Source organism: Rhipicephalus microplus, chromosome X (assembly GCF_043290135.1).
Source record: "Rhipicephalus microplus isolate Deutch F79 chromosome X, USDA_Rmic, whole genome shotgun sequence".
NCBI classification, from domain to species: domain Eukaryota; kingdom Metazoa; phylum Arthropoda; class Arachnida; order Ixodida; family Ixodidae; genus Rhipicephalus; species Rhipicephalus microplus.
Window position 1 is genome coordinate 119,223,256 of NC_134710.1, and position 16,875 is coordinate 119,240,130.

A 16,875-nucleotide genomic window follows, 5' to 3' on the forward strand; every position below is an offset into this window, starting at 1 on the left:
GAACTGCAGCAATGACTTAAAAGAACTATGCATTATTTGTGCTAGCTTGAAATCTGACAAGCAGCAGGCAGACATACAGCTAGATAAGTTGCACTACAAAAACATGGAAGTGCTTTTCAACACTTTTGTGCGCACAGGCAGAGAAGTAGCAGACAGAACTGGGTCTCACCACCATTGCGATTCAATGTGCATGCGTCATATTTACATATCTCGCCATCGGTTAGTGCCGCGCGGCCGGCCGGCCGCGAGCTCGTGTGTTTCCTCTAACAGTGGATCATACTGCACATGTGAATGTGAGAAGTAATTATTGAGCCAGGTTATATTTCGCAAAAAGATTCTGTGTTGCCAAGAAGGAACTTAAAACTTTGGGCACCCAAATAAAACTGTGTCAGGCCAAATGATTTAATGTAATATTACTGGTATGAGTAATAAACACGAAACAATTTTTTTCATTAATCTCAAGTTGCTACTTTTTTATGACTATGATAGTTTATTCATTTGCATTTTAATTTTTTTTTGCTTAGGCAAAAAATTCCCATCTGCTGCACGTTTACCTTTTTTTTATAAAAAGCACAACTTTTTTCACCAGTAATACTTTTACAATTGTCACTTTATATGCTCCTATATTAAAAGACTAAAATACTTTATTAGCAAAGGAAGTAAAAATATTGCCAAAATGTGGGGCAAAGTTGGGAAAAACAGCATTTTGACTCTCCTGGTTGCTCAATTTTTGCAATGTAGCGGTCAAAGTATAACTTTTCTAATGTTGCACAGTATAATATGTCAGTAAGATAAGCAGAAAGTTTGAAAAAAGTCGATTTTGTTTTAAGGAAGAAAAAAAATTTACCAACTAAACAGCCACAAGACAGTACGAAGCCTGCTTTTTCTTCACGACCACCCACTGCTGAAGAAGACACAGATGAAGGGGTGACACGGCGTGGCATCATATCGTGACAACATATCGTTGTCACGATATGTTGTGGCATCATATTGTGATGAAGGGGTGACACGCCGTGGCATCACGGCCTGACCTCACGCAGGGCATTCACATGTTCCACTCGCATATGTGGCTCGGCGCAATCCAAGTGGTTGCTCCAGGATTTCGGCGGCTGCTCCGGATCTACCAGTGGAATTCGCCATCAGACAAACAAAGATCAGAACGCTGCATCTGGCCACGTTCCCTCAAGGACCTCGATAGACGTCAAGCTTGGTATTGGCGTCGCCTGCAGACAAATACATTCTCAAATCTGCATAAGCTTCACATCATGTACCCAGAGAGATATCGCATCGCATGCCTGTGGTGCGTAGATACTCCTAAACTAACACATACAACCTACAGCTGTCTAGAGCAACCTGTCACGGTGAACATAGGACATATGCACCTCATACAAGCATAGTCGTGGAAGGCGTAACTCACTGAACGGACCCTGGGAAACCAGCTGGTGACGCTGGGTCAGGCCCGCCAAGCCGTTATAGCCAGTGGAGCCTTAGAAGAAGGGCCCCCCTGCCTGCTATGAACCACTTTTTTTTTTAATAAATGTTGTCTCTCTCTCTCTTCACCTTCACTGCATGCGGTGTCAGTACAAGGTTTCAGCGGAGGATTTTCTGCAGCGAATAATGCATGTCACACAACTCCTTGTAACTTGTTTTAGTAATCCTGCTGTATTGAACGTCTAAAAGGGGCAGTAGTGCTTTCTTTACGAAACAGCATCTTCCCCCTATGACCATCAAAGGGCAGGTTATATTGAACCGCTTCTTAGTTCCAAGTGGCAGAATTATAATGCAGTCAATGGCCTGCAATACAGTATTGAGATATTGTGTTTGGCTTTTGATAACTAATACACTTGGTCTTAATAAAAATTAATGACGTAATAGAAGTATTTTTCATCTAAGCTGTCTTTATGATGTTTCAGGTATTGACCAATGTGAAATTGCTTACCACTGGTGTGCATGATGGAATGATGTATTCTTGGTGTACATGTTGGAGAGAATTCGATATCGTGGCCATGAATGGCACTTAATTGGCCATTCCCAGTTGTCATTATAACATTTAATTTGTCTTTTTTTAATGGTCCTAGGGCATTCAAAATATTGAAAGCATGTCACCATTAGAGGACGGGCTTTAAGTAAAAACATTTTCAGCAACCTTGCACCATTAGAAAAGAGGGTGATGAAAATGTTCGGAACCCTCTGGAAATGGTGGCTGAAGTGTAATTTATGGGCGCAACATTGAATGATCTCTAATATAATTTGGGTTTATCATTTCATCATGCACACCAATGGTAACCGCTCACGCATTGACCTCTACCTAAAAGATCTTGTAACAGCTTAGATTAAATGTACTTTAATAATATTTTTCATTAGCATTAACACCATGTGTATTCATTATCAGAAGCCAAACACAACGCCTCAATACTGTATTGCAGGCCACCGACTGCAGATCTTATAACAGCTTAGAATAAATATACCTTAATGATATTTTTCATTAGCATTAACACCATGTGTATTAATTATCAGAAGCCAAACACAACGCCTCAATATTGTATTGCAGGCCACCGACTGCATTGTAATTTTGCTGCGTGGGGCTAAGAAGCGGTTCAATATAACCTGCTCTTTGATGGTTCAAAGGGGGAGGTACTGTTTCATAAAGAAGACATGCCCATTTTATTGCGATAGCAATTACATGAACAGTCTCAGCTGGTTTTTGCCGTCGTCGCTGCTCCGGTCATTCACGTATATGTATATGTATTTATATACATACAGCAAAGAATACGCTAGCCACTTCTTTCTGCAGAGAAAACATCACCTTTCCAGCCGGGGTCGTCTGCGTGCACGCTTATCTCGTGAGCTAACAAGGGGGGGGGGCTTATGGTTGCAGTGCTAAAACGGAAACGATCAGCACGTGACTTCTGCCCCAACAGCTGGTGGGAGCTTCTATGGGCTGCACTCTCAACACGAAAAAATGGTGCCAAAAGTGTTCTTGGAGTGGCCGTGTTCTCTTACACCAGCGTTTTGTAGTCACATGAGATCGGATCTAAATGCATTGACTGCCAGCTTCACTTCGTATAACATTGTAATTTGTCGCTATGGCTGCGTCGAAGGAAACTTGGTTACTTAGCAAGTGCATGTTTACTACAATTAATATTGCTCCTAAAAATGCTAGCCTTGCTCCATAAACCATTCAAATATGCTGCTATCGCATTCATTGCTTCGCCCTTTTAGCCAATCTGTGACTTTTTTTTTTATGTTCAGTGCAACAGTATTACTAAACCAAGTGACAAGGAGTTGTGTGACATGCGTTATTCGCTGCTGAAAAACCCCCACTGGTACCTCACACTAATGTGCTATGCAGTGAAGCGGAAGCAAAGGCAGGCTTCGTACTACCTTGTGGTTGTTCAGTTGCACAATCTTTTTTTCTCCCTTAAAACAAAAGCTACCTTTTTGAAACTTTGGGTTTATCGTACTGACAAACTGTACTATGCAACAATATAAAAGCCATATTTTTACTTTGACCACTACATTGCCAAAATTGAGCCACCAAGTGAGTGAAAATGCTGTTTTTGCCAACTTTGCCACAATACATTGGCAATATCTTTGCTTCATTTGCTCCCAAAATATTTTAATTATTTCATATAAGAGCATATAAAGCAAAAATTTTAAGAATATTATTGGCGGAAAAAGTTGTGTTTAAAAAAAAAACAATAAACTTGCAACATATTGCAATTTTTTGCCAAAGCAAAAAAGAAAGAAAATGAAAACACAAATGAATGAGCTATCATAGCAGTGAAAGAGGAGAGCTTTGAGATTAATGGAAACATTGTTTCATAATAATTGCTCAAACCAGTAATAATATATAAATTATTTGGCGGGAAACAGTTTCACTTGGGGGCCTAAAGTTTGAAGCGCCCGTTAAGCAACACTAATTTTTTTGCCAAATATAACGCCTCAATAACAACTTTTCACATTCATGTATACCTGCACAATTTTTTTCAGCATGGTCGAAGATGATCGAAAATTTACCGGGTATATTTAATATGGAATGACCTGTGTGTGTGTGTGTGTGTGTGTGTGTGCGTGTGCGTGTGCGTGCGTGAAATTTTCTTGTGCCATATCTGCGGGTTGTTACAGTAGTAAAGCACTAGTGAGTTGTCTCTTCTACGGCTTTTTTTTTTATGATACAGATTTTTAATGAAGTCCTATCACAGTTGCATTTTGCATATGAGCTCTGTGTCGAGACAGAAATAGTTTGCCAGAACAAAAAGGACATTGATGAGACTAATTAAAAATTGTTCATTAAATTTAAATGTTGACCCAAAGGCAGTAATTTACTGTATTTATTAGCTTAATTTGCGTACTTTTTTTCGCAATTTCGGGGCGAGCAGTGCAAATTACACAGAAATTTTGCGAGCGCATACAAAATATTGTTTCACAGTCTTAACGCGCGTAGTATATGCATATAAAAAAATGAATTGGAGCACAAACGAAGAGTACTTGTTAATTTTGAAATAATTAGCACATACTTTAACCAGGCAGACTGTCACGCATGGTCTAACAGGAATCACTGATCCCGAAGTTCACTTGGGAATCATTGTCGCCGCCACTGTGACCACCCTTCCGAAGCGCATACTTCTCGGTTCCGTCGAACGCGTTTGAATGCCCTATTTTCTTGAAGCTCTTTTGACAATGCTGGGAGAAACTAGGTCCCACGATACAGTGATACTGGAAGAACTAAGCATTTGCACACATTAGAAAAGGCCTCCTTTAATGGCAGAAAACTTGCATAAGCAAGCGCGCTCTTTTGCTTTATCGTGTACCAATCACGCCGGTCGTTACATTGAAGTACGTCCCCTTGAAGTGCTTTGCGGCAGCATGCTTCCCGTTTTCTTCGGCAAAATTTACGACAGCAAGCTTCAATTTTGCCATATATATAATTATTGTAGCACATCACAGGGGAACCGTCAGAGCTCGTTGGTGTGTGGAGGGCGAAACCTAAGCTTCTGAAATTGACCAAGCGTGCATTACAGCGCAGACGCAGAGAATGAGGGGAACAGTTGGCAGGACGGGCCTTCGCCTGCTTCCGATGCAGAAAGTCACTCGTGCCATGATGCAAGCCTGAATTCTCGCAGTTATCGCGGTGGTAGAAATTGGGAGATAGGGGTAAGCAAACGCTCTAGCAGTTTCGGCGACCTGTCAACAAGTTTGTGTTTAGGTGTGGTATTCTAAGGACCCTAGTTCGGGCGAAGTCCTTGGAAGAAAGGACTTCGCACTCGCAATCTGTTTGACTGCACTTGTCTGCTCGGCGAGGCACGCAACTGGCCAAAGCATCGAAAGTTCCAAAGGCTCGCAGGCCAGCTCAGGCAGGTCAGGAGCACGAAATATGCGAGTAAATACTTTTTTTTCAGTAAGGCTGGCAAAACATCAGGGGTGTGCAAATTATGTGCGTAAATACGATATATTACTAAGTTATTTCAATGTGTAATTCAAGATATTCATTTGGAGACTTTATTTTGAAGGGTGGAGTTGTGTACTATTTCTGATGGTAAATTTTTACACCCTTTCAAAAATCTGTCAATCAAAGTGATAACCTTGCCTGGCTGTGGTAAAAAAAGAGCTAGGCCACATACACTTAGCATTGTTATAGCAGTACCAACACGAAAATTTTTACTTGTGTTTTCACGTCAGCTCAATGGCCAAGCTTTCAAGGGCCTTGAAAATGTCCTGCCAAGTGTGAGTGTACCTTGAAAAAGTAATTACATAAAATAAATTACTGTGCCCTTATGTTGAGCTTCCCGTCATGTGCTCATGCAAGATACCATGACGTTTCTACAGCCATTCGGCTCTGTTCATGATAAAATAACGGCCGTTATCAATGTTTTGGCAACGCACGAGAGACCATCCTGGAAGTTCTGGTTCCTAATGTCATTATAACTAGCCAGACTGCCATGTGAAGAGATGAGAAGTAGTACTGCAGCCTGACGTCAAGTTAGTGTTGTCTCAAGGTAAACTGGTGTGTTCAGATTTTAGTGTTGTCTGTTGGTGCGCCATGAGAAAATTGAATTTAATGTCAAAATAAAATATTTGTGTCAGCATTTTCTGAGCTTCACACTTGCTCAGAGTCGTCTCTGTATAGAGGAGATTTGTTTGACAGAGTAAACTTGCCATTGAAAAATGTCAGTACAGTCGAACACGGATATATTGAACTCGAAAGGGATTGCGAATTGTATATGTGAAAAATTAGATGTAAAAAAATTAAGGCCCCGGGAGCTTACCTGTAGCGGATCATTACCTACAATAGGCGCATTCAAGAATGACAACAAATTCCTCACACATGCCGCAACAAAATGATTTATTTGTATGAAAAAATCGCTAATCTCGGCCTGCTTTTTCATTTTCGAAATGTTGAAGACGCTAGTGTCGACCTTATCAAGGCTGTCTAGGTCTGACAGCCCGGTTTCCTTCATGTGGCCTATACAACGGGGAATGATTTCGAACGCTGCCGCCACTTCAGCTGCGGAAAACGCGCGTGTAGACAGCGCCTCATTCGGACGATCTTCCTCGTCACATGAGCTGTCAGCCTGGACATCGCAGTCCACTTCCACGAAGTCGTCCGCAGACACTTCGTGTGGAACTGCTGCTGGGAAGCGGGTCGACAATTCGCGAAACGCGTCGTCTATGCGCTCGTCGTCGTCTTCACCGGTTTCCGCAAGTTCTGCCGTCTCGAAGCCTGCCTTGCAAAACAGTTGACCACTGTGTCCATCTTCATGTCTCGCCAGGCATTGAAGATCTCCACAGGAGAAAACTTCGCGAAGATTTCTGGCCACTCCTTCGTCATCCACTGCTGGATGTTCTGGTTGCTGACACGTTCGCTTTCCCCAGAATTGGTTTTGCCAACGATGTTGTAGCGCTGCTTAAATCGGTGAAGCCACCCGCTGTTGTCAGCGAAGTTGTTTCTTCGAGTGCAGCAGCAAACCATTTGGCCTTTGCGATCAGTATTGGGCCATCCACCAGAATGTTCTTCACGCGCACTTCTAAAAACTAGGCATAAAGCGTCTTTCATACATTCCCTTCGGTAGAAGCCCACACATGACAAGCCTCCGACGCTCGCTGCTCTGCTGCCTTTGCCTTGATATCTGCCTTGTTTTTTGACAAGGTACTCAGAGTGCTCCATGGTATCCCAAAGTCGTCCGCGACAGTCAAACATTTCTTGCCCGTGGCAACACGCTGAATAGCCTTCAACTTCGTCACAAAGTCAAGGGTCTTGCGCTTGTTGGCGCTGGCCATAGCTACACGAGAAGCCGACCATTCAAGGAGTCCACAATGGCTTTGCAAACCATGCACACAAAGGAAAAATGCTGCACATGCGGTGGTACGGAGGCGACGCGACGGTGGAAGCAAAAAGCGCTCACGAGGCGATGGCCACCTTCGAGGGCAAGAGCAAAAGGTGCGAGCTGTGGTTAGCTGATGAAAACTTGCAAAACAGCTACAAAAAAATACAAAAAAAATGCGAAAGGAGGAGGATGTTGGCTCCTTCGTTTCTGCTCTCCGAGCTGGGGGGGTACGCAAAGAAAGCATGAGAAGAGAAAAAAAGAAACGAAAAAAAAGCAGCCCTGAAAGCTAGAGATTGTGCCGTGGATTGTGCAGTCCGAGCCCTCTCGCCCATACCTTTTTTCAAGCGTTTTGGGTTTTGGCAGAGGCGTGGTGCCACCCGGAGGTTGCGAGGTTGCGGGGCGCTGTGAGTGCCAAAGCGCACCTTCCAACTCTTGCGTGAAGCCGCGATGCCGCGGAGATCGCGGTGGTGGTGGTGGTGGGGGGGGGGGGGAGAGTTGAAGCGCATCTTTCAGCTCGCGCGGCGTTCGATATATTTGAAGGCGGGTAAATATACCATTCGATATAAATGTGCGAATTTATATATTTTTACAAAGGAATTTGAAAGAGATAACTTGCGAGTTCGAAGTACCCGAAAATTCTATATATGTGGGTTCGATATAACCCTGTTCGACTGTACCCGTTTAACATGAGGTCGTCATTCCTCAGATCCAGCAGAACTGAATTCTACTAGATACTATCACAAGTTCAAAATAGTTCTGCTGTCACTGTGTTTGAGACATTAATTTAGATTCTAGTGCGAATTAGAGCTACAATGTTAGCACAATACGTTTTGTATGTGTTTCACCAGTTTGTCTTCTACATAAAAGAGAGGAAACTTTTTCATCATGATTGGGTCACCATAATATCTACTCTCGGAATATTGAAAATATAGTTGCAGATAAAAACGAGGACATAAAAGCGTTATTATTATTATTATATACACTTTTGGATATTGAAGATATAATTGCAGATTAAAACAATGACATAAAAACATTGATCATATCTTTTGTACTGAGTATTGCCATGTTTATGACTTCTGTTTCAGATGGATTGTGTAACATTTTGTGTGATCTCCCCAGAAGAAGTTTATGGGCCCATCTGTCGCCCATCTGCACAGTATGTTCTCTTTTCTTATTCATTTTGCATGTGTATTTTTTTCTTATAATTGTCACAAACGCAGTATAATTAATAATTTAAACTTGGATCCAAATGTTTGGTTAATTGAGAAAGTTTAGTCTTTGGTTGTCCTGCTACCTCTTCAGTGTATTTTAATCTGCCTAATTGATAGTGCTTCATTCTGTAAATTCATTTTTTTCTCTGTAGCTGAAAATATGTGCTGTCATAGTGGCTTCTAGCTAAACATTCGCATTTTCTGGTGTCGCTAACAGTTCCAAACGAAGTCGTTTGCCTGCTTGTTAAGTGGCCAAACTAACGAAACTGCATGCACAGAAAATAGTTTGTATTCACTGATGTCTAAAAACTAGGCTTGTACGAATACCTGAGTGCTTTGAATATTCAAATGAATATTACAGTATTCAAATTCACTTCAAAATGAAATTCAGTTGTACTAAATTTCAAAGCTTTTGAAATGAACAAATAGACTGTGGGTCTCAAACTCACATTAGCCAGCGAGCCGCCTTCATGCAATTTAGTCCCGCTATTACCACATGAAAAAAAAATTCTCTGGTATTATATACAGGCCATTTCTGAACATTTGGTGCGCAAGATCTCAGCAACATATCGATTCCGATTGCCGAAATGACTAAAATATGGACGCCGATTCTGAAATGTGGCTTTTGTTTGACACTTCATGTTTCAACACAAGGTTACCACATGAGGTGCCTCGACCAGCCATGGATGTGTAGCTCACTAACATATATAATAAAAATTTTTAGAAAGGTGGGGCAAAGGCAATAATGTGAGGACCGTGGGCTGCTAGCGAGAGGTTCGCAGGCCACATCTTTGAGGCCCCTTGAATGGACATACCGTATAATGCCGAGCTAATGCCCCCCTTACGGTTAAGGATAATCTGACCGAATTTAGGAGAAAGTTGCTTGCTCGGTCCTGGACTGGTCATTGGTGCTTATTTCAGACCTCCCGAAAAAGGTGGAAGGGTGCTTGCTAGTTTGGGGACGCTTATTTGGCATTTTACGGTATATATATATATATATATATATATATATATATATATATATATATATATATATATATATATATATATATATATATATATATATATATATAGTGTAGTGGCGATGGCGTTGTGGTTAGAGCATCCGCCTCGCATGCAAGAGGTCCGTGGTTCAAATCCCCGTGCCGCGAAGTTCCCAACCGAATAAAAAAAAAAGAGAGAAACCGTGTGGCAATGGAACTGCATTAAGAGGCCTGGGGTGCGGCCTCACTAGTGACCACCGCTGCTAACGCACTCCCTCACCAGAGAAGGATTGGCCACCCTGGTGCAGTATATGGCCACTACCTCCCACAGTAGAGCGGCGATGGCGTAGTGGTTAGAGCATCCGCCTCGCATGCAAAAGGTCCGTAGTTCGAATCACGGTGCCGCGCAGTTCCCAACCGGATAAAAAAAAAAATCCGCGTGGTGATGGAACTGCCCAACCGGATTAAAAAAAAAAAATCCGCGTGGTGATGGAACTGCCCAACCGGATAAAAAAAAAAAATCCGCGTGGTGATGGAACTGCACTAAGAGTCCTGGGGTGCGGCCTCACCGGTAACCACCGCCGGTAACACACTCCCTCACCAGAGTAGGATTGGCCACCCTGGTGCAGTATTTGGCCCCTACCTCCCACATGCATACGTCAATTAACTCACGGCCCTCAGTCTCCAGCAGCTGCGAAGCAACTGACCACGGCGGCAGTTAGATCTGCAACTCAGCAGAGGGTGCTAAGAATCTCTGGATCCGGACAGGCCGCCATTGGAACCTGAACTTGGCAACGTTTAACGCTAGAACCTTATCTAGTGAGGGAAGTCTAGCTGTACTATTCGAGGAGCTAGAGGGTGTTAAATGGGATATAATAGGGCTCAGTGAGGTTAGGACAGATGAGGCCTATACATTTCTACAGAATGGGCAAGTCCTTTGCTATCGGGGCTTGGCTGAAAGAAGAGAACTGGGAGTAGAGTTCCTAATTCACAGAAACATAGCTGGCAACATAGGGGAATACTATAGCATTAATGAAAGGGTGGTAGGTATCGTAATTAAACTCAATAAGAGATACAAGATGAAGGTGGTACAGGCTTACGTGCCTACATCCAGCCATGATGACGCTTTAGTTGAAAGCTTCTATGAAGACGTGGAATTGGCAATGAGTAAGGTAAAAACACAGTATACCATACTGATGGAAGACATTAATGCAAAGGTAGGGAAGAAGCAGGCTGCAGACGAGGCAGTAGGAGATTATGGCATCGGTACTAGAAACGCCAGAGGAGAGCTACTAGTAGAATTAGCAGAACGCAATAATTTATGGATTTTAAATACCTTCTACCGAAAACGAGGAAACCGTAAGTGGACATGGAGGAGCCCTAATGGTGCAAATAAGAACGGAATAGACTTTTTAATGAGTGCACACCCAGGCATCGTGCAGGATGTGGAAGTGGTTGGCAAGGTGCGATGCAGTGACCATAGAATGGTATGGTCTCGAATTCGCCTAGACTTCAAAAAGGAACGACTGAAACTGATACACAAGAAGCCAATCAATGAGCTAGCACCGAGAGGGAAAGTACAGGAATTCACAGTCTCGCTTCAGAACAGGTACTCGGCTCTTATTGAGGAAACCAACCTTAGTGTAGATACAATGAATGATAATCTGACGAGTATCATTACGGAGTGTGCAGTGGAAGTTGGAGACAGGGTAGTTAGACAGGATAGACAGGACACTGGCAAGCTTTCCGAGGAAACGAAGAATCTCATTAAGAAGCGTCAAAGCATGAAAGTCTCAAGTACAACAGACAGAATAGAACTGGCAGAGCTTTCGAAGTTGATTAATCGGCGTAAGGTATCCGATGTAAGAAGGTATAGCATGGAGAGAATTGAACATGCTCTAAAAAACGGAGGAAGCGTCAAAGCAGTGAAGAGGAAACTTAGGATAGGCAAAAATCGGATGTATGCTTCAAGGGACAAAGAAGGCAAAGTAACTACCAATATGGATAGGACATTTAAAATAGCAGAGGAGTTTTACAGAGATCTGTACAGCAGCCAGGACAACCACGACCTTAATACTATAGGTAGATGTAGCCTTAAGAGACAAGAAGAGAGCAGAGTGGATTAGGGAACAAACTGGGGTTAAGGATATCATAGTTGAAATCAAGAAGGGGAAATGGACATTGGCCAGGCATGTAGCGCGTAGACAGGATGACCGCTGGTCATTAAAAGGTAACTAACTGGATTCCCAGAGCGTCTCTCATAATCATATGGTGGTTTTGGGACGTTAAACCCCACATATCAATCATCATGGATTCCCAGAGAAGGCAAGTGGGTTAGGGGGAGACAGAAGGTTAGGTGGGCAGATGAGATTAAGAAATTTGCGGGTATAAATTTGCAGCAGCAAGCACAGGACCGACTTAACTGGCGGAACATGGGAGAGGCCTTTGTCCTGCAGTTGGCGTAGTTAGGCTGATGATGATAATGATATATAAACTGCATGTAACTTCTGTAAAGGCAGTTTCACTGCAACAAAGGGTGCTATACCATGAGTACACTTTACCAGGGGAAACTTGCGCTGCGGAGAAGCACGAGTTCAAGGTTATATCGACATATTACCCTCACATCCATTTGTCATATTATAAGTTTAAAAGCTGGTTATACCTGCTTGTGTAGCTTAGGTATGGTCAATTTTAAAATGTAGCATATTTTACAGGTTATCACTTTCATTGTACTGAAAGTCAAATCTTGTTACTGTTCAAAGTTGCTTCGACTTCTCTTTAAATAAAAAAGAATGCCTTGTTTCATTTAAAAAATATATGTATTGTGCAGGTGTATTGGATCAAGACAAATATGCTCATTTTCTTTCTAATATGTGATATATATTTATATTCAAATTCGATTCCAAATTCTTCGAACCAAATCACTATTCACTTCGAACCTAAAATTTACTATTCACACATCATCATCATCATCATCATCATCATCAGCCTCACTACGCCCACTGCAGGGCAAATGCCTGTCCTACGAACCACTGATCAACCTGGTTTTGTGCTTTTCATTGCCACATTATACCTGTGAACTTTTTAGTCTCATTGGCCCACCTAACTTTCTGTCGCCCCTTCGTGCCTTTGTCTTCTCTGAGAATCCAGTCAGTTACCCTTAATGACCACCGCTTTGCCTACATGCTACACCCGGCCCATATCCATTTCTTCTTCTTGATTTCAACTATGATATCATTAACCTCGGTTTGTTCCCTGACCCACTCTGCTTTCTTGTCTTTTAAGGTTTACCTATCATTTTCCTCTCCTTCACTCGCTGCGTCATCCTCAATTTAAGCTGAACCCTCTTTGTTAGCCTCCATGTTTCTGCTCAGTAGGCAAGTACTGGCAAGACGCAGCTGTTATATACCTTCTTCTGGAGAGTTAGTGGCAGATTACTACAGTAGACTCTAAGTAAATGGAACCTGAAGAGACTGGAAAAATATGTTACATATAGCAGGAGTTCCGTTTACTGAGAGGTGAACATGGGTGCAGAATACAAGCCCGAAACCAAGCATTGCAGGGGCAATAGTTCCATTTAAGCAGTAGTTTGGTATAACAGATTTCCATTTACTGAGAGTCTACTGTATTCATGATTTGAGAATGCTTGCCGAATGTGATCCACCCCATCCTTATTCTTCTAGTTCTTTCACTCTCATGGTTCAGTGCCGCGGTTACTACCTGTCCTAAGTATACATATTCTTTTACAACTTCCAGCGTCTCTCCACTTATCGCAAAGTGCCGTTTTCTGCCGAGACTGTTGCACATTACTTTAGTTTTGTGCATATTAATATTCAGACCTACTTTTCTGCTTTCCGTGTCCAGCTCAGTAATCATGAGCTGTAATTCGTCTCCTGAGTTACTCAACAAGGCAATGTCATCAGCGAATTGTAGGTTACTGAGATACTCTCCATTAACTCTTATGTCTAGCTCTTCCCAATCTGTGGTCCTGAAAACCTCCTGTAAACACGTGGTGAATAGCATTGGAGAGATTGTGTCTCCCTGATTACACCCTTTTTTATTGGGATTCCTGTCGCTTTCTTTGTGGAGAACTATGGTGGCTGTGGATCCACAGTAGATTTCTTCCACCACGTTTATGTAGGGTTCTTCGACGCCTTGATTCCGTAGTGGCTGCATTATTGCTGATCTCTCGATTGAGTCAAACACCTTCTCGTAATCTAAGAAGGCTACCTATAGGGGTTGGTTGTATTCCACACAATTATTACCGTATTGATAGTATGAATATGGTCTATAGTAGAGTAGCCTGTATGAAATTCTGTTTGGTCCTTTGGTTGATTGAATTCTAGTGTCGCCTTAATTTTATTAGCGATAGTTTTTGTATATAGTTTAGAGAAAACGGATAGTAAGCTGATCGGCCTGTAATTCTTTAAGCCCTTCGCGTCTCCTTTCTTATGTATTAAAATAATGTTGGCGTTCTTCCAAGATTCTGGTACGTTTCCCGTCAAAAGACACTTTATATATAAAGTGGCCAATTTTTCTAAATTTCTCCGCCATCTTTCAGAAGGGGCGTTGTTACCTTACCCTCACCAGCGGTTACGCGCTTTGCATTCCTTCTAAGACTTTCCTTACTTCCCCCATCGTTATTGGTAAGATGTCAAATTCCTTTGGACTAATATTATTTATCATAATATCATCCTGGTTGTTTTGGCTTCTGTACAGCTCTCTGTAGAACTCCTCCACCACTTCAACTATCCTATCCTTATTGGGTATGACATTGCCTTTCTTCATACATGCGATTGTTGCCTATGCACAAGTAGGCCTTCACAGCCTTTAGATGTCTGCCGATTTTTACTGCCTGCTCAATTCTCTGCATGTTATATCTTTTGATGTCAGCTATACTTGTGCCTATTGATTAACTTGAAAAACTCCACTGGCTCTATATTGTCGGTCGCATTTGAAGCTTTCATGGTTTGTTGTCTCTTAATCAGATTTTTGATCTCCCGAGATAGTTATTAGTGTCTTGTCTAGTGACTGTACCTCCAACTTTCTTTGCTCAATATTTGATGATACTAGTAAAATTATCACTCATTTTGTCAATGCTAATCTAGGTTATCTTGTTTTATGCCTCGAATCTATTGTGAAGGGAAGCTCTGAATTCTTGTACTTTTCCTCTCACTGCTAGTTCATTAATTAGCTTCTTGCATATAAGTTTTGTGTTTGCTTTTTTAAATCTATTTGAATACAAGCTCTTGCCATTCTATGATCACTGCGTGTGATCTTGCCAACTGCTTCTACATCTTGTAGAATGACTGGGTGTGTACTGTCTGTCTATTCTTTAGCAGTTAGAAACTTTTCGCATTCAATTTTCATGCACTCTAACGGCCCACGATGTATACATAGCCGATTAGTTCGCAAAACAGGTACGCGTAACTTATCAGTTGACAAGAAACGTCAAAGTACGAGTGCGACCACTCAAAATAAGCATAGCTTCAACATTGCAGACACTCTGAAGCCAACAATGTCAAAATTGAGCGAGACAGAAAGAAATTGGGAGAGAATAAATGCTTAAAAAAAAGGGTCACCTAGGACACTAATCTGGCTTATGCTCCCAAGATCAGAAATTCAAAACCGCGCCGCGTGCGTGCGTGCGTGTGTGTGTGTGTGTGTGTGTGTGTGTGTGTGTGTGTGTGTGTGTGTGTGTGTGTGTGTGTGTGTGTGAGAGAGAGAGAGAGAGAGAGAGAGAGAGAGAGAGGGGGAAAATGGACTTTCAAACTGTTAAGGAAAGAAGGCCAGTCAAGCTACGAGTCAGGTGAAATTGAGAGCTGATTGGCAGTAGGGTGGTATTCTACAGTGCTAAGAAAGTGCAACAGAACCCCCTACTTGGAGACAGCGCAGTAGTCTAGCATACCATGACGAAATTCGGTTCGAATGCAGTTACTGGTTCATTCCCAATCATATATTTACTTAAAACACGTGATAAAGGAATAGTTAAAAAAAAGAGAAGTCTGGGGTGTGGCCGTGCTGGCGACCAGTTGCCGGTAAGGCACTCCCTCACCAGAGCAGGATTGGCCACCCTGGTGCAGTACCTGGCCACAGCCTTCCGTGAATACAGCAATCAACCCTTGGCCCCCTGTCCCTAGCGGCTGCGAAGCAACTGTCCAAGGCGGCTATCAGAGATGCGATGCAGCGGAGGGTGCTAAGAATCTCTGGGTTCGAACAGGCTGCCATTGGAATCTGAACTTGGCTACGTTCAATGCGATAACACTATCTAGTGAGACTAGTCCAGCTGTGCTATTCGAGAAATGAGAGGGTGTTAAATGGGATGTAATAGGGCTTAGTGAAGCTAGGAGGACAAGTCAGGCTCACGCAGTGCTGAAAACGGGCACCTCCTATGCTACCGTGGATTTGTTGACGGGAAAGAACTAGGGGTGGGGTTTCTTATACACAAGAATATCGCTGGCAACATAGAAGAATACTATGCATGAGGTGGAAAGTATCATAATTAAGTTTAACATGAAGTACAAGATGAAGGTAGTACAGGCCTATGCGCCTACATCGAGCCATGACGATCGTCTTGGTTGAATGCTTCTATGAAGACATAGAGTCAGCCATTAATAAAGTAAAGTCACATTATACTATTCTGATGGGGGACTTGAATGCCAAAATTGGCAAGAAACAGGCCGGAGACCTTGCATTAGGGGAATATGGCATTGGCTCAAGAAATGCCAGAGAGGAGTTATTAGTAGAGTTCGCAGAACGTAATAATTTACGGATCTTAAATACCTTCTTCAGAGAACGGGCTAACCGTAAGAGCGTGTGGCGAAGTCCTAATGGCGAAACTATAAATGAAGTTGACTATTCACACAGGCCCACTAAAAACATTTCCGGCAATTATTCAAAGCTGTCTCTGATGTTGCTGTGGCCCAAAGAAACAATAAACATTACAATGAAGGTGATACATTGCCCTGACTCATATTCATGAGAACTTCTAATAATTCAAACTATTTTCTGGGGTCCCCTGAGTTTGAAATATTAAAGAGCCTAATGTACCTATCTCTTCAAGGATGTTGATGTAGGTGCTTTTCTCTCGTATGTCAACCATTTATAGTTGTATGCCTAACAAATTTTTATTGAAAAGTTCATTTGCGCCAGATGCTGTAGTTTGTTAGAGGAAGACAAGGGCGTAAGTGTTGAGCTATTTGTGCTGCCCTGCACCAATTTGCTTATGTTTCTCCAACCTGCTCCAATACATATTATTGTACCAAAGCTGCTCCTAAGCAGTCTTTGGTGTCTTCATGTGCCATTGTCATGATCAACCTGGCTGTCTCTCTAGGACGTTGGTGATGGCGCAAA

The 16,875-nt window shown here is 42.4% G+C and overlaps 1 protein-coding gene across 11 annotated transcripts in view; it reads left to right on the forward strand.

Moving 5' to 3' along the window:
• The window catches only part of LOC119176364 (uncharacterized), a 101,174-nt gene that overhangs the window by 26,278 nt on the left and 58,021 nt on the right, over positions 1-16,875 (forward strand). For all 11 annotated transcript variants that reach the window (XM_075877492.1, XM_037427611.2, XM_075877493.1 and 8 more), the window contains one exon: positions 8,414-8,484. In XM_075877492.1, coding sequence (XP_075733607.1) covers positions 8,414-8,484 — 71 coding nt within the window. The remainder of the gene's footprint in view (positions 1-8,413; positions 8,485-16,875) is intronic.